This window comes from Macrobrachium rosenbergii, chromosome 47 (assembly GCF_040412425.1).
Source record: "Macrobrachium rosenbergii isolate ZJJX-2024 chromosome 47, ASM4041242v1, whole genome shotgun sequence".
NCBI lineage: Eukaryota > Metazoa > Arthropoda > Malacostraca > Decapoda > Palaemonidae > Macrobrachium > Macrobrachium rosenbergii.
Window position 1 is genome coordinate 45,249,436 of NC_089787.1, and position 23,984 is coordinate 45,273,419.

Here is a 23,984-nt window from a genome sequence, read left to right on the forward strand (position 1 = left end):
ATAGCTGATTTTGACATTGAATGGAGGTGGGAAGGCTGGACATATCTACTGAATGGAGGTGGGAAGGCTGGACATATCTACCCCAAAACATTATTAATAGTGATGAGTTTGGGAATAGAAATTTTGTTAACATTGAACCAGTGTTGTTGAACCTTACCTGATAAGAGAACTGCCACAGGTAGATACTGCCTCTGGTTGGTGCTCATCTTATCCAGTAGAGGTGAGGCAGTAAAACCTTGAGGGCCTACTACTACAGTGGGTGCTTTGTAGCGATGAACTAATTTCTGAGGGCTAACAAAGAAAACAAGATGCCCCTGCCGAGGGCGCAGTACCACACAAAATAACCAGAGCCAGTATAGTCACCATACCCACCAAAAAACAAAATTAAAAACACCAATACCCAATCATTAAAACCAAAGGACTGGAGGGTACTCGAAGTACATAGTACTCCCAGGCTCCCCAAAAAACTCATCACCTTAAGCAAGGTGAAGAGATTAAAGAAAGGACATTGCTTTGTATGTCTCCTCTCCCAATACCACGCCAGCCGCGTAAAACGGAGTGATCATAAGCAGTTTCGATATCCCTTAAGTAGTGAGATGCAAACATTGACTTGCGCTTCCAAAACGTTGATTGTACAATCGACACGTGGGATAAATTGTGCTTAAACGCTGAAGATATAGCAACCGCTCTTATCTCATGGCCTTTTACCTTGCATGAGGAGAGAGAGTCTTTGCTCACCATGGAATGTGCTTCTGAAATCAAGTCCCTGAGAAAGAATGCCAGGGCATTCTTAGACAAAGGTTGAGAGGGATATTTCACAGAACATCAAAGGTTCCTTGATGTACCACGAATAATCTTCGTTCTATGAAGATAAAACTTAAGGGCCCTTACTTGACAGAGAGCTTTTTCTTCTTCGGACGGGCCTACTATCTCGGACAAGCTCTTGATCATAAAAGAACTAGGCCATGGATTTGATGGCAATTTGTTCTTGGCTAAAAAACCTAGGGAAAAGGAGCAAACTGCATTCCCCTGAGAAAATCTGACAATTTTGTCCAAAGAATGGATTTCGATGGATCTTTTGGCAGTGGCCAAGGTGACCAGAAAGAGTTTTTCTGGTAAGATCCCTTAAAGAGATAGACTCCATGGGCTCAGAACGTGAACTGGTCAGCCACTTAAGTACTACGTCTAGATTTCAGGACAGCAAAGGTTTTTCTTTAAGCTTTGCGGTATCAGAGGACCTAATAAGGTCGGACAGATCCTGGTTAGATGATAAGCCCATTCCTCTGTGGTGGAAAACTGAGCTAAGCATAGCTCTGTAACCTTTAATGGTAGAGATGGAAAGTCCTTTAGTGGAGTGTAAGAACAGAAGAAAGTCCGCTATTTCTGTTACAGATGTATTAGAAGAGGACACGTTATTTCATCTGCACCAAGACCTGAAGATAGACCACTTAGCCTGGTAGACTTTATCTGATGACTGTCTTCTGCACTTTGCAATCTTGTCTGTAGCTGCTCTTGAAAAGCCCTTCTTTTGGAGCAGTCGCTTAACAGTTTGAATCCTGTTAGGGCCATAGAAGACAGGTTTTGGTGGAACTCTTGGAAGTGAGGTTGCCTGAGAAGTTGTTGCTTCTGTGGCAGCAGTCTCGGGAAGTCCACAAGAAGTTCCAGCGGATCTAGGAACGACTCCTTTGCTGGACAGAAGGGGACCATCAAAATCATGGACAGGTTTTGATGAGACTGGAATTTGTTGATGACTTGTCTCATTTAACTGAATGGGGGAAAGGCATACAGGTCTTTACCCAACCAGTCAGGCAACATTGCATCGGTCACCCATGCTAAGGGATCTGGTACTGGTGAGCAGACGAGAGGAAGTTGGTGATTCCTGGAGGACGCAAATAAGTCTGTCATGGGTTTCCCCCAGAGCTCCTACAGATCCAGACAAAGCAAGGGATCTAATGTCCATTGCGTGGGAAGGATGTGTTTCTGACAACTCAGTTCGTGCACCAGAACATTGAGTTTCCCCTGGATAAACCATGTTGTCACTTGTATGTTGTTTTGGTGTAACCAGAGAAGAAGTCCCCTTGCCGCTTCATACAGGGAGAAAGAGTGAGTTCCCCCGTTTCTTGATGTACGCCAGTGCCGTTATACTGTCTGAATGCACTGCTTCCGTCTTCCCGCGAACTTCTGAAGCGAAGCACTGTAGGCCCAGAAATATCGCCTGTAACTCCTTTACATTGATGTGCCAGTTTTGCTGTTCATGAGACCAGGTACCTGATGCTTCTTTTAACCCTAAAAGAGCTCCCCAACCTAGGTTCGACACGTCTGAAAAGAACTCTAGGCTGGGGTTCAGAGGGAGAAGAGATTTCCCTTCTAAAAGCCTCTTCCTAGAACTCCACCAATGAAGATCCTCCTTGATTTCTACCATTAACAGGAACACAAACGAGTTCGGAAACTTTTTTCTGTTCCAGCTGGCTCTGAGGAAGAATTGTAGAGATCTCAGGTGTAGTCTTCCCAGAGTGACGAATTGTTCCATGGACGAGAGGGTACCTAGAAGACTCATCTATTGATGGCCGAGCAAGAATCTAGTTCCAGAAATTCTTTTACTGGAAATCCCGGGAGTTGATCATCGTTCATAAATAATGAATCTCCTGAGGAGTCAGGAGAGATTTGTCCCGATTGATGAGGAGACCCAAATCTTGGGCCAAGAGAAGAGTTGTGCAAATGTCCTCCATACATTGAGCTTCCAAGTTGGAACGTAGTAACCAGTCGTCGAGGTATAGAGAGATCTTTATCCTCATCAAATGAAGCCATTTTGCTAGGGGAGCCAATACCCTGGTAAACACTTTTGAGGAGCTGTCGAGAGACCAAAGCACAGAGCCTGAAATTGGATCACCTTGCCCTGAAACACAAACCTTAGGTACTTTCTCAAAGTTGGATGAACTGGAATATGAAAATACATGTCCTGCTTATCGATGGACACTGTCCATTCTTTCAGACGAATGGATGCAAGGACAGTTTGGTTTGTTTCCATCTTGAAGGTTGTCTCTTTGACAAAGACATTTAGTGCACTTACGTCCAAAATGGGTCTCCAGCCCCCCGATGACTTGGGTGCTACAAAGAGACGGTTGTAGAATCACGGAGAATGAATGTTCTCTACTACCTCTATAACCTCTTTGTGAACAAGAAACTCAACCTTTAGCAAGAGAGCAGCAAATCTCTCTGAGCCTGGAGAGTAAGCTGTCAATTCGACAGGCTTGTGGACTAGAGGAGGTTTGTTCAAAAGGGGATTAGTGTAGCCCTCCTTCAGGACAGACACTATCCAGGATTCCACTTCATTTTGTTACCACCATTCCCAAAAGAAGAGAAGCCATGCTCCTACCCGAGCACAGAGGACTGTATCTTCATTTCTTGGTGGAAGACTTGGAAGAAGACTTCTTGATGGAATGCTGTGGGAAACGGGTATATGCTCTTGTTCTAGTATATGTTCTAGAACAGGAGCTCCGAAAGGGATTAGGCTGTAGTGGAGACAAAGATCTTGGAGGAAGAGCCGAAGAATCCTTCTTTTTCTGTAGGTCAGGCAATGTCTGGTACTGTAGTCTAAGGAAAAAGATGCATCTTGTCCAAGGGGGAGAAGAGGAGGGCCAATCTCTGAGACAGAGTGATGCCTTTTTAAGTAAAAGAACACTGAAGCTCTCTTTTCTTAAGTACACCCATGGCGTAAAGACCTGCTAACTCCTGTGTGCTGTCACGAACGCCCCTGTCAGTACAGGAAAGTACTCCTAAGAGGTCTGTAGAAATGTCTTGAGGTAAAAAGGAGCAGTCTAATCTTGAGCGCTAGTGCGCCAACCGCCCAGTCTAGGAAGCTCATCACCTCGAGAACCTTAAAAATATTCTTGAGAAGGTGTGCTAGTTCCGAAGCTGAAAACATAATTTTAGCTGAGGTGAAAGCTGGTCTCCTAGCCGAGTCGATAAGGCCAGTGAAGTCTCCTTGAGAGGAGGCAGAGACCTCCAGGGAAGGTGCTTCTCCCGTTGCATAAAACCTATAACTCGACCTGGAAAACTTGGAAGGCGGGAAACAAAAAACTGCTTTACCTTGCTCCCTGGTCTCAGAGAACCATCCTTCTACTTCTTTCAGTGCCTCCTTCACTGAGGAGGAGAGAACCAGTTTCGGTAACCTCGAAGAACCAGCTGAGGGAGCTTCCAGAAAGAAAGTCAAAGCAGGAGAGGAGGGAGTAGCTGGCAAAAAGAAGCTTGGGAAGGTTGCTAGCAGGAACCTCAATAACGCATAGTATGCTGACGAAGGAACATCTTGATCTGGAACGACTTCTTCAGAAGAAACAGGACAAAGCGATAAGTTCGCTGTTGTCTGAGCTGTAGGAGGAGCTTTCTGAAGCAAACTTAGAATGTTATCTAGTCTGCTCTGAACCAGGTCAACCGAAGGAAGAACACTGTCCGAGACGACACCACAATGAGTCGGTTGAAGAGCAGGTGCCAATAGGCACTCACAGAGTACTTTAGAGACGGGAGGCAATGATGAAACTTGATGGCGAATGGGCGCCAGTGGGCGCTCATATAAAAATGGGAGCTTGGGCGCTTCAACGCTAGTTGCTGGCCACTCTGGCGCTGTTTGTAGAGGTGGAGATGCTGGGCACACAACTCCTGATGAAGGGGTTCCCTTATGCAATGAAGAACATCTACGCGCCACCAGGCGCTTTGGCGCCAGTGTACAATCATCGTCTGATGTAGCAGAAGAAAATTGCTTCAGGCTATCCCAGTGACTGCAAGAGGGGCACGCTGAATCCTTGCCCTTCTTACAAGGGACAGAAAAAGAGATCTCGAAGTCCACTGCATGCCTTTTTAGCTGGTGTGACTTGTCCGCATAGAGCCGTGAGTGCCTGGGACTAAAATCCTCGAAGTTGGAGGGCATACAGTGAGCACTCATTTGAAGGCCTTTCCAACGGCCTTTGGTTGCAGTCTGGGATTCATTAACAGACTAAACCGAGGGGGCGACTGCTCGGGGGCAGACCCCACCGACCTCCCTTAGGCTACCAGTTTGACTTCTCCCAGTTGCTGGGGAGTATGTCAGTACGGCCTAGGAGAATCAGCGGGCCGAACAGCCACCTCCTCCACTGTCATTGCACTAGCACTGGGCGCCACGGGGCACTCTGACTCACTTTCATCCATTAACACTTTTGCAAATGATACTAATTTAGTGATCGATTGCACAATTAATTCAAAGCGAGTGTCGATTTTCAACTCCAGACTGGTGATGGTGTTGGGATCAGAAACGTGAGAGCCAGGTAAAGGAGAGGATTGCACAGGTGGAGGAGATGGAATGGGATTGGAAGAAATTACAGGTGCAATTGCATTCAACTTAGTGGATGAATCCTGACTAGCTAAGCTTTACTAGATTCCCTAGCAATAGCTTTCCTCTTCCTACCTCTAACTAGTTTCTTAAGATGTGAATCTAAAGTCTTCCACTTCTTTAAATCCCATTCATTACATTGCTCACATCGTAAGTCAGCTGAAAAGTTTGTACCCTGCATTGAATGCAAATAGTGTGAGTCAGTAGATTCTTTAGTAAGTCTAGTATTGCAGCGTTTGCTACAATACCTAATACTAGAACTGCTAGTGTCAAACATCATGGAAAATCACAAAGACAAATTCAAAAAATGGGCAAAAGTCGTAAACCAGTGATCAAAACTCACCTAACACTGTCTAAATTGTGCCAAAAGGCTACGAAAATAAATACTTCATCAATCATAGATAGAACAAACAACCAGCAAAGTGTAAATTTCAAAATTCAAGCTGCTGTCAACCACAGTCCTTCAACTACAGCCGGCAGAAACAAATTGAAGCTCTTTGCTATGTTGTACCTCTTCTTCCCCCCAAAAATTGGCGGGGCACGTCGCCATAACCAAAACAAACTACCGTGACCCGCAATTTCAAAATTTTAAGCTGCCGGTTAAAAGAAACTAATACCTATGTAATTACTGGGTAAGTTACTTATATAAAACAAGTTTTCCAACTAAAGTTGTAAAAAATGGTATCAAGTTCTATTAGACCTCAAATTCACGTGCATAGCACTAATTATTGAAAATCAGAAACAATTAAAAACAAAATGATGTAAAATAGTGTAATTAGAGACTGCTGAGGGATGCATTTCTAGCTAGGCTAGCTTTACCTAGCAGACTAAAATATCTGTCTGTCAGTCTCTTTCTTCTCTATCTCTATCGTGTTATTATTATTTTATCGTAAGATTTGATAAAAGTAACATGTTTTAATAACTTGCCTATAATGCTGTACTATAAATACTTTTTAATTCATTTGTAAAATTTGTTTCTTGCCCGGGATCGCATGTCCATCAAAATCAACCATTTTGCTAGAAAATTATGGCCACAACCTCAAGCCTGGAATATGCCAAAGGGTGTTTTGAACAATTAAGGACATTTAATGGAATTTGCTGACATGGTCAGGACTCCATGATAGACAGGTATGACTATCAGAGGAAGTTTATAGACAGAGGTGGCCTGTGCCTGGAACACCAACAGGTTTACCTGCCCATTGGTTTTAGGTCATTTGTCTGTGACTTATGGTGGCAAAGGATGGCACTCCTCTTTTGTTTTGACAGAGGATCTGAATGCTCCATCCAGAAAGGGATTTCCTAGTAGTAACTTGTGTTTTGAAGAATTCATGTACCTGATTTCTGGTTGGATTGGCTTCAAGGACTTATCTTTGATAAGCCAGGGTCAGCTTACTGATCTCACAACTGATGGCATCTCCAGTAGGAGAACTTCATCACCTTCCATTGCTCCTGATTGGCCAATACAGGCATTTTTAGGTCATTCAACTTAGAGATTTCATGTTTCATAATGGACTTTTCATTTGTATGTGCACTGTCTTTCACAGATGCAGCCTGCTAGTCTGCTTCCTACCTTTGGGGTTCTGGCAGAGCTTATTTCAAGGGATTCTTCTTCATGGGCCAGCTGTTAGACAACTTTTTCATGACCAGTCACCCAGCAACTCTTCTGGATGATGTTCAGAGGGAACCTGGTGATGTCATATCTTGTGAACCTTTTTACTCTTTAGATAGTTTGGTCAGATAATCAAAACCTTACTGCACTGTAAGAAGAATGGTGGTATGGGCAGAATTCTTTGTGATCTACCTGTCACATTTCGCAATGAAAGTTTCCTTAGAGCCGCTGCCGGGAGCTTGACTGGATAACCCTACATCATTCTTCCTTTGAACTTGGCCAGAACTCTTTTGAGCTGAAAAATGTGCCAGATGCTCTGCTCTGTCAAGCAAAAAGTGATTAATAACACTAATATTGCTTCTGGCGAGATATTCCCATGGAAATTCTTGTTTAGAAGTAGTTTCTATTTCAGCCTAAAGCTTTGCTAATTCCATGAGAGTGAGAAAATGTTGATCATCTTGCGCAGAGGGCCTAACTCCAAGTTTTGTATACTGTACATTTGTCCAGTTCTCTTGCTGAGCAAGGGTTCTGCCTGGCTGCTGAGATTTGAAGGCTGTGTTCTAATAATGGTCTCTGAACAAATCCTGGTGATTAATTATGCTCTCTGGTTTGGTGCCTTCAAGATTAGTCCGTAAATTATGTACTCTGCAAAGAATAGAGACAAGACTCCTATTTATTTGGGGGGAACCCTACCTACTGTTAAATTAGCTTATATCTCCTGCGCTGATAGGGCGAATTGGCATTCAAACAAAAAAAGATCACTTGGCTGACCCAGAAGACTGTCTAGTTCACCTGTTTCTCCACCAGGCGTGTTAGAATGTTTTAAGCTCTAGTCAGAATTCTCCTTGCCAACAATGCGCATAGGCGATTGTTGGTATTTTGTGAAGTTTGGCTGTTTTGCACCTGTTTATAGTATTGTAATTTCATTTTCCTAGGATGTCTTCCACCAGAAGCAAAACCAATAACATCAGGCTATGTATGAATGATTTTTGTGTAAGCAGGATGTTGAAATTTGAAGTAGGTCAACATTCGGTTTGTACCAGCTGCATGGGTACAGAGTGTGATCTCGAAGCTAGATGTGAGGAGTGTAGGGATTGGTCTGAGTACTTTATGCTTAAGTATGTCAGATATAGGAAAGAAGGGAAGCTGATAGATTGCAAAAGCAATTAACTTTCCCTTCATCTGTAGCAATATTGAGACTTCCTTTGTAGCTCCACCTTCTGCTCCCCTTTCGGTTCAGGAAAAGCGTATTGAGAAGTTAAAACAGGACGTTAACATTATTTTAAGTTCTATTACAAGTTTAACCGAGTTCGTGACAGGGAACCGTTCCAAATCCCCCCATAGTGTGTGTTCTTTTTCACGTTCCCCTGTTAGAAGTAAGGTGGTGGTGCCCTCGCCTCTTCGTAGCCTGAGCCTTGGGCTGCCCTGCAATAGTGGGACTTTGTGAAAGAGTCAGCTACCAGGGAACCAGGTCGGTCCTCGGGGTGATGGGGTTCTGTGCTCTTCAATACCTACTTCTCCCTTTTCACAATCATATTGACTATATTTAGAATTAGTATAATATACATAATATCCTTCTGAAGGCGATCAATTTCATGTTCCCTCTGTTTTTCACACTCATTGTCTCTTATAATGCGTTAGCTGAAGGATCATTTTGGTAAACGTTAATCCTCTCTACGTATGCGACCTCTGCTGTCATCAGCACCTAGTACGAGGTTGACTAATTATATAGGTATAGACAGTTTTGTTAAAAATAATGTGTCTGTAGCAAGTTTTACTTATTTTAATGTTGTGTTGACCCAGTCAGTTGTTTAACCAATCTCTCATCATTTGCTTGTTCTAAATCCTTGTCTGCTAGCCTCAAGGCTAGCCTATTCCCTTCTCTGTCAAAATGCACTTGTTCATTCTTTGCATGCTTTTTCTTCGGCTATCAGCAAAACTCTTACTTTTGCCTTGATTAATGTTTCTCTTTCCAAATCTGTTGTTTCCAAGCTAGATATTATTCTAACTACATAACTTTCAAGGGATGTGTCATATGGGAAGGCTCTCAAGTATGTTGACTCACTTTCAGACAAGGCGGGAGAGTCATCATAACTCCTCTTCCTGCCGCCTCCAAGCATTTCCCATTTTCTTTTGGCACCTCGTCTTTCATTTAGCAGACCCATGTAGACACATCTGAGTCACCTCAGACTGTCTCCCTTTCATCAAGTCGTGGATCCAATACAGTACTCAGCTGCTGTCACCTCCTGTCGCCAACTGTCTCCTCCTGTCGCCCTCCGGCAGAATAAAAGTTTGAATCAGAGGATCTCCTTTGGTTTGGTTGGCATTTGCTGGAGCGTTGTGCTTTGCTGTATCCTCATTTAGTTGAGGAATGAGACCACACAGGGTATAGGTCTCGCTTGTCTCCAAGTATTTTGGCTCCCTTTTAGTATTTGGAGAAGAGAACCCAAGCTTTCTGGGAGAAGAGAACCCAAGCTTTCTGCTTCAATTAGAGCGCGTTTCATAACTTTTCTCATACTCAGTCGCACAAGGCTCCCTTCAGGTGTACCGGGGCTTGTTTTCTGGTTTTTTATAAAGTTGCAGAATCCACCTCTTGGGATACAGCCGCTTAATTGTCGCTTAAACAGTCTTCAATAGAAGATTCGGTTTTCTCTTCTCTTTCCTGTGAAGAGATGAACTCGAGACTGACAAGTGCTTTGGACATGCTGAGACAGTCTGTTTAGATTGTTAAGTTTTCATCTTTTATTAAACTTTTGCTCAGAAGTATTTTGCCTCTTTTCTGTGTCAGCTTAGAGAGGTTGAGGCGCCAACTTAGTGTATTTTTGGTGTCAGCTTAGTGTGTTTTTGGCACCAGCTTAAAGAGTTTGTGGGGCCAGCTTTAAGGATTTTGGCGCCAGCGGGAGTTTTAACAAGGAAGAGCATTAGTTTTTGCCTTGTTTCTGATACTGCAGTCCAGTGTTCTCATGCCTATACTAACTCAATTTGGAAGAAGTGAGAACTCTTATGCTCCTATCTGTAGTAAAGGCTTAAGGTGCACAGGTGAAAGAGATAAGGGAGGATATATTGGTACAAGTCTTTTTTATGCCTTTTGGGGATAAAATCAGCCCTCAGGTTCTGGTAGATGGCCAGTTGCAAGCCTCCTGGCACTTAGAGAGACTAAGGAGTTATGATTCCTTTTAGGTTACCCTCAACTGGTTTAGTTTCTTACAGCTGTTCTTTTGTCTTCTCCAGCAGAAGTCTCACAATCTTTAGTAGGAGATTGTAAATTAGAGTGAATGAATGGACCAGGAGGTAATTCACTGGGTTTTTAACTCTACTTTTTTTTTTTCCTGGCTCCATAAGCAACTGGAGATTGACGACCATTAGTGGATGCATTGAGACTGAATAATTTTATGTCTGTACCCATGCTTTCGGTTTTTCCAGCATGGTTTTAGTGACTTTCCTAAAAGAACAGATGTTTTGGTGGGCCTGCAGGAGACATATTCTCATATCTGTACATCCTCAGTCACGCAAGTTCCTTCAAGGTGTATTTACAGAGGAGGTATTGCTGGTCAAGGCACTTTGTTTGGGCTCTTGTACAGCACATCTATAAGTAGTCACAGGGAATTTGTTGCCCATAGGTGGATGGTGTCAATTTTTAGGAGCTGGAAATCTTTTCTACTGAGTCACTGGTTCCAGTTGGCCACTTTTGCTATACTGAAAATCGCCGATAATTAGGGTAATACATGGCGTTTACGACATCGTAAGCATCAGTAAACCGCTTTTGGCACCAATAACCACTTACCGATGCCAGTAAACTGCTTACCGACGCCAAAAATCGCTTACTGTCGCTGAAAATCTGGTTAACGACATCATTAGCCAAGTGCCGTAAAACTGGATCGCCATTAACAGAAGCATTAATAAGTGAGGAATGCCTGTATTTATTTTCAAGCCTTCTTCATTGCATGAAGGATGAATTAGAATACAGATATTCTCATACTTATGATGAGGTAAGGTTCCAAAAAACCCATTGTTTGTTGGAAAAATGTGTCTCGAATATAGCCTAGCCTACATTAGGGTATTCAGTACAGTACAATGTATACATATATAGTAGCTTAGCCTACACTATAAAGTATACTCTATACATGTATGGTATAGTAATGGTGCATGCAGATTGACTAATGGTAATTCAATACAAAGAGTAATTAAATAACAAACAAGAATTACCGTAGCCTACACTATGATTATATATATATATATATATATATATATATATATATATATATATATATATATATATATATATATATATATATATATATATATATATATATATATATATATATATATATATATATATATATATATATATATATATATATATATATATATATATATATATATATATATATATATATATATATATATATATATATATATATATATATATATATATATATATATATATATATATATATATATATACATACAGAGCCTAGCCTACATTACTCTATATTCACATATTAATATCGCATTATACAAACATCAAAATAACGAATATGCGTCTTTTCCATGGATCTTTTAAAATTTTATGCTTTACTTCACTGTATCCAGTAATATTGCACATATACTCTTATATTGCTTTTGTATTATAAACTGCGATCATTGTTTTGGTTTGGAAACCGATTATGCGGTAAATTTATTTCACCGTATTTAACTCAGTTTAGAGCTCTTTTCTTTCTCCTAGTTAGCAAGGTTATTTTTCTTTATACAAAGGTTTTTAAGTCAAAATATAACAAATACGTCTCGTTGTGAAATTAATTTAGCTGTTTTTTCGTCAATAGGTGACATTGACCATTTGGGGGCATGTTAAAAAGTCAAGATTCCGTTCGCTATTTTCACTTGATCTCCTCATAATACAAGCTTTACGCATTTATCTTTTATCGGCATGAAAACAGCAGTAATATATGTTCTTTCATGCCTAGTAGTTTTGGTTAAAATACTTTCTTTCCAATTTTATTTTGGTCGAGTTTCATCCATGTTACCGATGCACAATAATGTATAGTCATTAGCAGATTGGACATTGTTTTCTCAGCTTCAGCTACAACTTGTAGCTTAAATTTAGCAGTGTATTTCCTTATCGATCTTTTATTCATAGCGAATAAGGGTATAATGTAAAAATATGTCAGTCCTGTGCTACTTAACGTCATTTGAAACATAACTATGGTAGTTGTTTCCTGCATCACAATGATTGAAATACGAGTACAAGCAAAACAGCTGTTGTTATCCGATTCGGTTATAAGCAAAACAACAGCTTCTCTTTCAGGTGTTTATGGCTGTACGCATTTAGGCAAGAGTATAAGGTTACTAACAATACTTTTATCGTTCTTTTACTTTTTTAACTAGAAGATGGGATAAAGAGATGGAGGAAAAGAGGTTGGTCTATTGTAATTTGGTCTCTCTTACTGCCTGATTGTATGCTGCTGCCTGCGCCCGCACAAAGTTAAAAAATATTTTCTAAATATTGTCGTATCAGTATTAATTGCTTACCCCATCGCAAAATCGAACTATCGTAACTCGAGTACTACCTGTATATTTTATTTTTACTTACGGAAGTTGCCATTGAGAATTAGGAATTTAACAAATTGACAGCTTTAATGCAGCTGTGAATAAATGTGCAGTGGTTATGGTAAATGACATCAGCAAACAAGCTGTTTCTCAATGGCTGTTTGTCAGTACTTCCTGTTGTTTATGCCAGTTTGGGAAGCCTGGTTGAATGTATGATGATTCACATTTTGCCTGCTGAACTGTGGCTTCTAATCTTCATACTTAGTCAAAAAGCTAACTTAGATATCATATGCATTATACATGAAATCTGCCAAAACTGAGACAGGCATAGGAAACCTGGCCTAGTATAAACTATTGAAATGAAAAACTCACAGTAAGCATAGTCTAGTGTAATCTACCGAAAATGGAATACGTACTCACAGTACACAATATATGAGATGAAAACTTTGAGGGCTGCATACCTGAGATCAGATGATACATGAGCATGTAGGTTAATTATTATTCTTTGGATGTTGTAAATTTTTAAGTTTTACAAAATATTTTTGTTAGAAATAAATTGTGCAAGTGTATTTATGGAGCAAGCTTCGGTTTTGAAATCCAAAAAAAATCTGAAAACCAAAACACAGCTGGTCCAAAGGTTTTGGATAAGGGATTGTTAACCTGTATTATGGGAACAGTAGAGTAGAGGCTAATTTTAGCAGATAAATGGAAGACCAGTAAAGTGTATTTTGGTCTACCATTAGATATTTAAACTTGGAAAGAAGATATTTTGAAGCAGTGTATGACTCTTTTGAAGGATGATCCATAGTAGATATGGTATCATATGACTTAACATGGTATGCTGTACATAATTACATAATTTTACTGGTTTTATGTTGTTGATGTGTTTTGTAATTATATATATACATATATATATATATATATATATATATATATATATATATATATATATCATTATTCAGTAATAATCCATAACTTAAATCAATTTCACATTATTTATTTGATTTTCTTTTTACTTGACATCTCAGTGACTATGGTCATTGATACTCATATGGCTCATAAAAGTATATCCTATGATAAATTATTATTTAAACCATAGAACATTTAAATAGTTTTTAAAAACAATGATTTGGTAGGGAATGTATTGTCAAAGTTAGATTCCTTGATAATCCTCTAAATCTTGCAATTATCAATAATTATAAAATTACTGTAGTTGAGAATTTAGAGTAATTACAAATCTGTTCACTGTTTATTTGTGTTTAGGTGTTAATTGCTGCTCATCAACCAGCCTATGAACTAAGATTCAATCAGATGGAATCTATATTCCTACCAGCTATAGATACATATGGCCATTCATTCCACCCAGAAAACCTTCAGAAGCTCATTCTATCAGAGACGTCAATTTTTGATGTTCTTCATGCCTTCTTCTACCATGCCAAAGTATCTGTTCGGATGGCAGCATTGGAGGTATGGTATATGATCTTTTTCTTACAAAGTGCTTATCATGTGTACTGCAGTTTGTCTGATTTGTCATTATGGTTTTTATAGATTATAGTAAGTTCATATGAAAAGTTTAGACATTTTATACCTGTTAGAATTTTTCTGGAAATTAAAGTTATCATGGGTAATTTCCTGTTGTATGACTATGAATTGAGGTTTACTGTATTATACTTTTATTCAAATACACAATATTTTCCCCGTTCACAGATTTTCTATACCTTTTGGAAGAGAGGGTCTAGAAATTGAATTAGAAATGTGCTTTTCTAGCTTCAGGATAAAAAATAGGTTTTACAAGAAAAGTGTTCCCATATTTGCAATGAACTCTATTTTATATGAAGATTGTTCTGTCTCTAAAGGAAATTTTCAGTCATAGTAAGTAATAATATTATTTCCCAATTAGGTGTATGTACGCAGGGCTTACATCAGCTATGAGCTTACATGTCTTCAGCACAAAGAACTGTATGGTGGAGTCTGTGTTGTATTCTTCCAGTTTCTGCTGCCATCATCTCATCCAAACAGGTAAATTAACATGATTAAACTAATAGTTTCAATGATACCGTATACACTCGCGTATCATGGAACATTTGAAGAACCTAATTTTGAAGCTAATTGTAAGGGGGTCGCATCCTACACAAGATATAAAATTATGATATCTAATATTCACATACTATTAGTATTGTATTATAAAATAAAAACATAACAAATACAGCGTGCATCTTTTCCATGAATCTTGTAAAAAGTTTTGCTTTACTTCACTGTATCCAATAATATTGTATGTACAGTATTCTCATTTTACTATTGTACTATAAAATACAAAAATAGCGATCATCCTCCATTTGCATGATCGTGAAACAACGATACCATTTGAGAATTTTTGTTTGGGCATCAATTTCCGTTTAAAGATAACTATGGGGAAAAGTTTAGTCCCGTCTGTCAAACAGGTTAAAACAACAGTAAAATGTGTTCTTTCATGTCCAGTAGTTTTGATTAAAATACTTCTTGCTCCAGTTTCATTTACGGTCAAGTGTCATCCATGTTGCCAATACACGATAATTTATAATCGTTAGCAGCTTGAACATTGTTTTCTCAGCTTTAGCTACAACGTGCAGCTTAAATTTAGCAGTATATTTACTTCCTGATCTTTTCTCCATAGCAAATAAGGATACAGTAGACCCCGCCTATTCGTGGTTCTGTACTTGCGGATTTCTCTGTGGAACATATATATACATTATTCATAGAAAATTCACCTATTCGCGGTATTTTTCATAGAGAAATATTCACAAATTACTGTTTGTTCCTACACGAATACAAACCCTCAGCCTTTACATATGGATAACTTTTGGCGAGGCTGAAAAATCCGGCAGTTAAACTTTTGGAAGGCGGTTATGGTAACATTTACCTATGGTAGGGGAAGTACTGCCCACACAACCGGTGTGCATTCAATCTCTCCAGTTTACTTTTGGCCGCACTCTCAATAAGATGTGCTTTTCTTCTCTGTCCTGCCATTTGGCCATTTTTCCTCTTGTGTATTTTCTGTTTGCAATTTGAAATATTGATTTGGATATGTTGAATCATTTGTGTATTTTGATACATTAAGACATTTCAATATGTTTTATTTCCATGTGTTCTATGATATATTTACTTACTCATGCTGCATAGTAGGCTTAGGTGTGGAGTTTTTCTCCCTTTACATCATTGTTGTTGTTTCTCAAACACTTTCTTCTAGGTGTGTGCTTAGTTATTTTCTTTTTTAGACACATAATGTTTTGATTCAACTACACAATATCTAGGAATGTGGTAATGTTTTAGCTTCTCAGATGTTGTGTAGATCAAGACGATCGAGATGTTATGGGTCGTGTTGCAGCCGAGGGTTTCGTGCAGAGATTTGTCTTACTTAGCATAGCAAGTTTCCTCCACTCCCTCAACATGAATGTTAGTGACGTAAGTTCTACGGTTGCGTTAGTCCCGACTACATGCTCAGGATTAGTCAGAATTTACTGTCTTCTCTCTGTCTCATCTTGGTGGCCGGGGTGTGATTCGTACGACTCACTCCCTTCCCTTAGATACAGATGCATTTCTTCCCTTCCTGAATGAGAAGGCATATTATTTTCTTTTCAGGCCCTACAGTTCAGAACTTGTTTTGCCTCAGGACTTCCCTGTCTTCTCCTTCTTACGCGACAGTTGTCAGCCTTGCGGTTCACCTTGAAGTCAGATGGCGGCATGTTCCGCTCATTTCCTGGGAGCCCCTCTATGTTCTCTTTGCTCTCCCAGTGTTGCTACTTCACGTACTGGTGTACCTCGTCCAACTGTGGTGGAAGTTTGGAACCAAGCCAGATCTGACAGCAGTGTGTTCCTTTCAGAGCCTGTGAGCCCCATCTACGTGGTGACTTTCAGGGGTTGTTCCCCTCGTGGGTCGGTGGGGGCAACGCCGTTTTGTTCTTTTCCAGGCTCAGATGCGCAGTTTATGTTGTCATTCATGGGTACCAATCGTAGACAGACTGCTTCTCCGATGTAGCCTTCGTCTGCTTCTGTGGCTTCTCGTCTCCCTTCCAATGTTTCGTCATCCTATGCCCTTCACTTTGGTTGCCCTTTCGTCTTATGTATGAATTAAACTTATTAGAATATATGATGATACCCGCTCTTACACGTAGTAATTTCTGCTTTGTAAGCGTTGTCTGCTCCTGTGATGTCATGGATGGGATTGTGACATCATGGCTGGTTCTTATGATGTCATCAACCAATTCCTCCAACATAGCTTCGATCAGACGGCTCGGCCTTTCAAGAGAAGTACGACCCGTCTTCCGCTATCTCAGGCGGTGGGGTTTTCTTGGGGGGAATTCTTCGATGTTTCTTCACACGTACGTGTACTGTGGTGAGGCCCTTCAGTTGCAGTAGAAGTCGAAGAAGAGAATCCTTTCGCCATCGTCATCTTCGCCTTCTTCTTTCGATGCTCTCCTTCATCCTCGGACTAGGGTTTCTTCGTGTCATGGGTCTCTTTCTGAGACCTTGCTACACAGAACACCAGGTACAGTAATACCTCGATCTTACACAATTCAAGTTGTGTGAATTCATAGACACGTGAACTTTTCATTGTAACCTAACTAATTGTCTTACATGATTTTTTCACAGACACACAACATTTGCGAATCCTCAAGAGTGGAGAGAGAGAGAGAGTGAGAGAGATAAGGGTTGTCCTTACTTAAGAGAGTGAAATTATTTATTAGTTATTACGGAGACAGAGAATAACACGAGAGAGAGAGAGATTGGCCTTACTTGAAATATCAAGTTAAATTATTTATGAGTTATTACAGAGACAGAATAACATGAGAGAGAGAGAGAGAGAGAGAAGTTATTCTTGTGTTAGATATCAAAAGATGGAAATTCATGATTTATGAAGGAAAAAGAATGAAGAAAGAGAGAGAGAGAGAGAGAGAGAGAGAGAGAGAGAGAGATAGTACAGTACCAGAAATATTTCCCTTTGACACACTGTGGGCAATGATTGACATATTTGACAGCTTTGCCCTCGCCCCTTTCTTCAGAGTTTCACAAAAGATCGGGAAATTATATTTGTTTGTTTAAAATATCACATAATTTACTACAGAAATGTATGAATTTTGTAATTACTGTACTGTTATTATTATTATTATTATTATTATTGTTATTATTATTATTATTATTATCATTATTTTTATTATTATATTATTTAATCTTATTAATATTTGAAAATTAGTACTTATTATTAGGTAAATCATTTATTTATCAACAAAACAAATAAAAATATACATGTAACCATAAAAATTCCCTCGTCTCAGTAAGAGATGAGAGAATTTTTATCGTTACATGTATATGTTTTTTGTTTTGTATGATAAATAAATGATTTACCTAATACAGGTAATAAGTACTAATTTTCAAATATTATTAATAATAATAATAATAATATAACTGTAATTACAAAATTTATACATTTCTATAGTAAATTATGTGATATTTTAAACAAACAAATATAATTTCCCAATCTTTCGTGAAACCTTTGAAGAGAGGGGCGAGGGCAAAGCTGTCAAATATGTCAGTCATTGCCCACAGCATGTCAAAGGATTTCTGGTACCATCTCTCTCTCTCTCTCTCTCTCTCTCTCTCTCTCTCTCTCTCTCTCTTTGTTTTTCCTTCATAAATCATGACTTTCCATCTTTTGATATCTAGCGTAAGAATAACCTCTCTCACTCTCTCTCTCTCATGTTATTCTCTCTGTCTCATGTTATTCTCTCTGTCTCCATAATCATAAATAATTTAACTTGATATTTCAAATAAGGACAATCTCTCTCTCTCTCTCTCTCTCTCTCTCTCTCTCTCTCTCTCTCTCTCTCTCTCTCTCTCTCTCTCTCTCTCTCTCGTGTTATTCTCTCTGTCTCCATAATAATTGATAAATAATTTCACTCCTAAGTAAGGACAACCTCCTTTATATCTCTCTCTCTCTCTCTCTCTCTCTCTCTCTCTCTCTCTCTCTCTCTCTCTCTCTCTCTCTCTCTCTCGTAGTTAGCTCTCACAATTTTTACAACTTATTATTTCTCTGTACGGCTTTACCTGTGCAGTAGATAGTTTAAATTTATCTAATTTTACCTGTACCATCTACCTTTACGAACTGTAAATGCGCTAGTGTGGCAAATACGTTCTAAAACATAGAGACGTAATAACTAGTAGTTGTATTAGTCCAAATAAAAAACACTGTTTGTTGATGAAAAAGATTTTCAGAACAAAGCGAAAGAGACGTAGAATAAAGAAGTTATTAAAAAGAGGTTGAGAAGACTTCTAAAAATAGATTGGTCTGAAGGGGAGACAGCGAGAAATCCTCTTCCAACACTATTTTTACGTCAACCATTTATTTCTTTTTTTAAGTGTAATGTATTAAGCTTACTTTTAAATGAAATTACAGTAACTTTAATTTCATTTAAAAGTTAGCTTAATAATTTGGGAGCATGATTGAGGTCATATTTAGTAATTAAACTTTAGAACTAAGCATTTATTAGCATTTTTAGAGACCGTGCCAAACTTACGCAAAAATTCACCTTGCATGAGGCATTTTGGAACCTAACCTTGCCTAAGTTTAGGGTATGAGTGTACATGGTTTCCTCATATACTGCAAGTTGAAGAGGTAACCTGTGTCACTGATACTAGTTCTGGGAATATTCCCCGAACTAGTATCTCCTCCGCCCGTGTTTCAACGGACACTCGCGTAGAGAGAGCAACCGGCCTTCATCCTGGACGTGACTCTACTGAGTTAGGACACTCGGTTTTCTTCAGAACTCCAAGCCAACGATTCTCACCAGATGGTTCAAGATAGAAGCAGCCGTGGAGATTCTAGCAGACATTCCAGCCTTAGAGTTGCGTGAGAGATTCTGGACATTTGGGGACATATTCTGAGCATAGGCTTTGTCGCCTCGGTGCTCGCACATTCGTGACTTAGTCACCATAGTTCCAGATTTCCATGGACATGACCGGGTTCGACATTCGTCCTCTCATGTTCAAGAACATCCAGCCAATGTAATGATGCACGTTCCTTTGATGTACATGAGGGATTTTGCGCGACCACGGATGTGTTTCAACCCTTCCAGAAGGCCCTCAGGTCTTCATTCATGCTGTCACAACTGTGTCCTGTTGCACATCCGAGTCCGTGAAGACATAAGTACGTGCAGTTGGTTCATCCCTGTTGGTCATCTCATACACTGGGACGTGACAGCGTGAATGTACAGGGGACGCGTGGAAGTTGTCTCAAGATGGCATGTCCAGGAACAGATCACTGACCTCGCTCGCTTGAAAGGTTGAGAAGAGAATGGGATGGCCCACAGCCGTGCCACGTTGAAGCACTGTCTCCCCCCCCCCTCATTCACTGCCTCATACACTCTGTCAAGCGAAGAGCATTGATATAACTTCAGTGGACATCTAGAATGGCGCCAAATCACGTCCACAATCCTCCGAAGCCCATCCATGGCCCCCTGAATCAGGTCTGCAGTCATCTGAATCACGGCCACAGCTGTGCGCATTCTGTTCATGGCCATTGGCGACAACTATTTGCTCTCATCCATGGTTGTGACTCTATCAAGTCCATCCAAGGATGTGACTCTTAATGCGTCCGTGGACATAACTCTTCACGATTCTAAGGCTGTGACTTGTCAGTAGCGAGGAATGGAGGGAGCCCCTTGTGTAAGAAGAGGCTCTCTCTCTCTCTCTCTCTCTCTCTCTCTCTCTCTCTCTCTCTCTCTCTCTCTCTCTCTCTCTCTCTCTCTCTCTCTCTCTCTCTCTTCCTTATGGTGTTTTCCTTCACCAGAGGAAATGGAGGATTTGAGGAATAGATTTTCTTTCTTCTTATGAAGTGGTTATTGATCTCATTCTTGAGTTCAGTAATATTCATATAATAATTCTGAAGATTAAATCCCCACCTGTGATCGTTCCTACTGCTGTTGAAGCTCTTTAAAGCTCAGGAAAGGATTCAAGAACACCTCTGGACTTTCTTGGCTGAGGTTAGGTGAGGAAATATCTCCTGTTCCTCAAGAACTTAGTGGGATTAGGCTAAGTAGTTGATTCCTTAGCCTAGTCTACATGACATCAGAGGAATAATTTCCTCTGGCATATAAGAACTTGTCTCTTCCTAGGATTTTGAATGCTAGTTGTTGGCTTCGTCAGACCGCTTTCACCTCCTACCTGAAGGGTTTTGCCGACAGGTCCTTGGACACCTTTTCCTTGGGTCCATTGGTGACTGCTGAACAAATTGTGTAGCTCATCCAGTGCCCCTGGCGGGACAGTTTGTATCTTGCCTAAGATGATAGTGTGGAAGAGGAGATGACTGAGATGATTGGTCTGTTTTCTTTCCCTTTTTCCTTTCTTTACTACCTGTGGATAATTTTGAAGAACAGACACATCATACGCTGGAACTGGCTTGATGCAGGTGAGTTCTTGGCTAAGGACAGGTGAGGAAATTTCTCCTGTTCCTCAAGAACTTAGTGGGGTTAGGTTTGGTGACTTGCTTAGCCTAGCCTGAATAGTTATGAGTTCTTAGCACAGCCTACCTAGTTCGAACCTATCTTTATCAAACCTGTTCTTCAATATCCTGGAGCATGTTCTTTGGGTTCGTGACTTCTGCAAGGAGATGATTTTCCTGTTCTTCAAGATTTTGGGATTGGGTTAGGTTAGGTTGGATACAGTTCCCATCTTAGTGTACCCTTATCTATCCTAGTCTGACGGGACTGTTTTGCAACTCAATATCCTAGTTCTTCTTGTTCCTACAAGCTTTAAGATCAGTGTTTAAGCTTAACGTAACATTGCTCCTTAGTCAAGTTAAAGGTGGCGGGGGATGTCCTATCACCATAGGGCAACTCCTCTTTTGAGTAGCTTACAGAACTTATATCATCATAGGGGATCTCATCATAGGATGTCTCCTCTGTTGACAATGCACATTTCTTTGACAGTACTAGGACATCTCTGTCGACGGTGTGAAGTCTGTTGGCAGTGTACAAGTTGACAGTAGAGTACTTAGCACGTATCTGCATAGAACATCTTATCATTGGACATCCCCTGGAGTTATCCTATCATCTATGTATACAGTGCTGATGAATGGGGTTGCAGTAGCCTGCTCAACACAGGCGTCAGTCAGACACATTCCAGGATGAGGGATGTATGTCCGACAAGTTCTTTCACCGGAATCTATGCCCATGCACGGGTACAGAGTTCCACTTCTTTGGCAACGTGAAGTGATTGAGCATGCCTACTTTCCCTTATCAGTCACTATTACCAGATTGGTTTTAATACCAGTAAAGTGTATACAAGAAGAATTTTTATGTTCGTGGTATTTTGAACGAAGGTTCTTAGCTATCCTAAACCACTTTCACTTCCGGTATCGATGAGATCTCTCTGATAAGGACAGTGAAGTTGATTGAGACGCTGATCTGTTTTTTCTCTAGTTGCCTTCTTCTCTACCGAGGTAGGTAAGAAGTTAAGACCTGTCAGATGTTGAGCCTATATTATACACATGACTGAAGTATTCTGACTGATAACATTTTGTTTTGTACACAAATGTACCTTTCAGTGGCATACCCTTCCTCTCTCTAGCTAAAGGGGAAAGGAATGATAGACATGTATTGATAGATACCATAGTTCTAGTCTGAACAGATATATCTATCAACTGATCTGGAGACTAAGTTCTAAAAGCTTATTTTCAGTGAAGGAAGGGTGTCTTGAGCCCTTATCCTTGGTCCTCGTGCTGTTATGTTACTCCAGTGAGGAGTGAGAGATGTAGGCAGTAATTGCTGCTTACAGTCCTCAATATGGTAACAATGACACCACAGTACTAACATGGTCCCTAAAGGTCCTAGTGGCCTTACATGTCAGGTCTCTGACAGTGGTAGTACTCGGACAGACAGAAGAACTTTCAGTACGATGGGCAACAAGGAATCAGAAGCGAGATGGCTTTTTTTCAATGAAGTCAACTGCGGAAGAAGATTGATCATACTCTTTTTTTTTTTCTCTCTAGATTTCCTGTTGTTGACTCTGTTCTGATCTACTTATTCTGCATATTCGAAGGTGATCAGTTAGACTGATCATTTTCCTTCAATGGTCCTTTGGCACCAAAGACAGTATGACTTCTGTGTTGCCCCCATAATCTATTCTTTCAACCCAAAGCTAACGACTAGTTTGTTAGCTCCAAGCTGTCCAAGAAACGATGGCAAAAGGATCCTCTCTCTAGCTAAAGAACTGATCAACCGAGCGTACCATGAAACTTCCTACTGGACCTCAGTACATTTTGGGTTAGATATTTAGAAGGCAAAGTCACCCATATGTCTCTCACATTCAGAAGGGACATGTAGTTCAAGTACTTGGATAGAATGTATTTGTGAAATTTGCATTCTTATCTTTTTACCTTGGAGTGTTGACCGTAGGCAAAGGATCATTTCTCTGCCTAAGGGAATGACCTTCCAAACGTACCCTGCCATTTCCTGGTGGTCATCAGTACATTTTAGGCAACATCTCTAGGGGCCACAGTCATCCATTGATCTGTGGCTTTCAGGAAGAATCCATCGATCTGGTACTAGGATAGATTGTAATTGTGCAGTTCACATTCTTATTCTTTTACCGTGAGTTATTGCCCATGGGTCCTTGGATCCTTGGCAGTTGCTCAATAAGTCATGTAGTTCACCCAGCTCCTAAAGACAGGTTGCATCTTGCCTAAGGTGTGCAGCTACAGGGAGAAGGTGTGGGTAGGACTGGCGCCCTACCTTCCTCCTGTTTTCTGTCCTCTTCCAGTGGACAGAGGAAGAGTGAACAAGCCGTCACGAGCTGGACTGGTGTGCATGCAGGTGATCTGCATGACTGAGTATCCAATCTATAATCCAGTTTTGTTTGGATTAATAGATGCATTTCCTACCTTCTCTCTAGCAAGGAGAGAGAAGGACTGACTATGGGCAAGCCAGTTGGTTATTTTTAGCTACATAGTCTTCGACATTGTGAGTTCGTCTGTACCTTTCTAATCAAGGGTTTTCATACTTTCTTTGATTCAAAGCACCCAGAAGTCTGGCAGTTGAACATCACACATGTTCAACAGGTAAGAGGTATGGTATCCTTCCTTAGCTCTTTCATGACCAGGAAGAGAATACCAGGTGAGTTGAACTACCAATCAGTTCAGAGATTTACTTGGAATCCTCCCTCAATAGTAAGTCTTCATACGTAAAGACCAAGGGTTTGTATTCTTGTAGGAACAAATGACAAATTCTTAATTAATTTGTATTTTTCCTAACATACAAACCTGAGGTCTTTACATAAAAGGTCCACCTCTTACCACCCTTCAATCTTTTACCTGGGCCAAAAGGTAAACTGAAGAGATTGAATACACACAGGTTCAATGGACAGTACTTCCGCCCCTACCATAGGTAACTGTTACCATAACTGCCTTGCAAAAGTTTAACGGCCAGACTTTCCAGC

The 23,984-nt window shown here is 40.2% G+C and overlaps 1 protein-coding gene across 14 annotated transcripts in view; it reads left to right on the forward strand.

The window, feature by feature from the left end:
- ACC (acetyl-CoA carboxylase) overlaps positions 1-23,984 on the forward strand; it is a 183,557-nt gene that overhangs the window by 75,992 nt on the left and 83,581 nt on the right. For all 14 annotated transcript variants that reach the window (XM_067090785.1, XM_067090789.1, XM_067090781.1 and 11 more), the window contains exons 21-22: positions 13,782-13,985; positions 14,419-14,537. In XM_067090785.1, the coding sequence (XP_066946886.1) occupies positions 13,782-13,985; positions 14,419-14,537 (323 nt within the window). The remainder of the gene's footprint in view (positions 1-13,781; positions 13,986-14,418; positions 14,538-23,984) is intronic.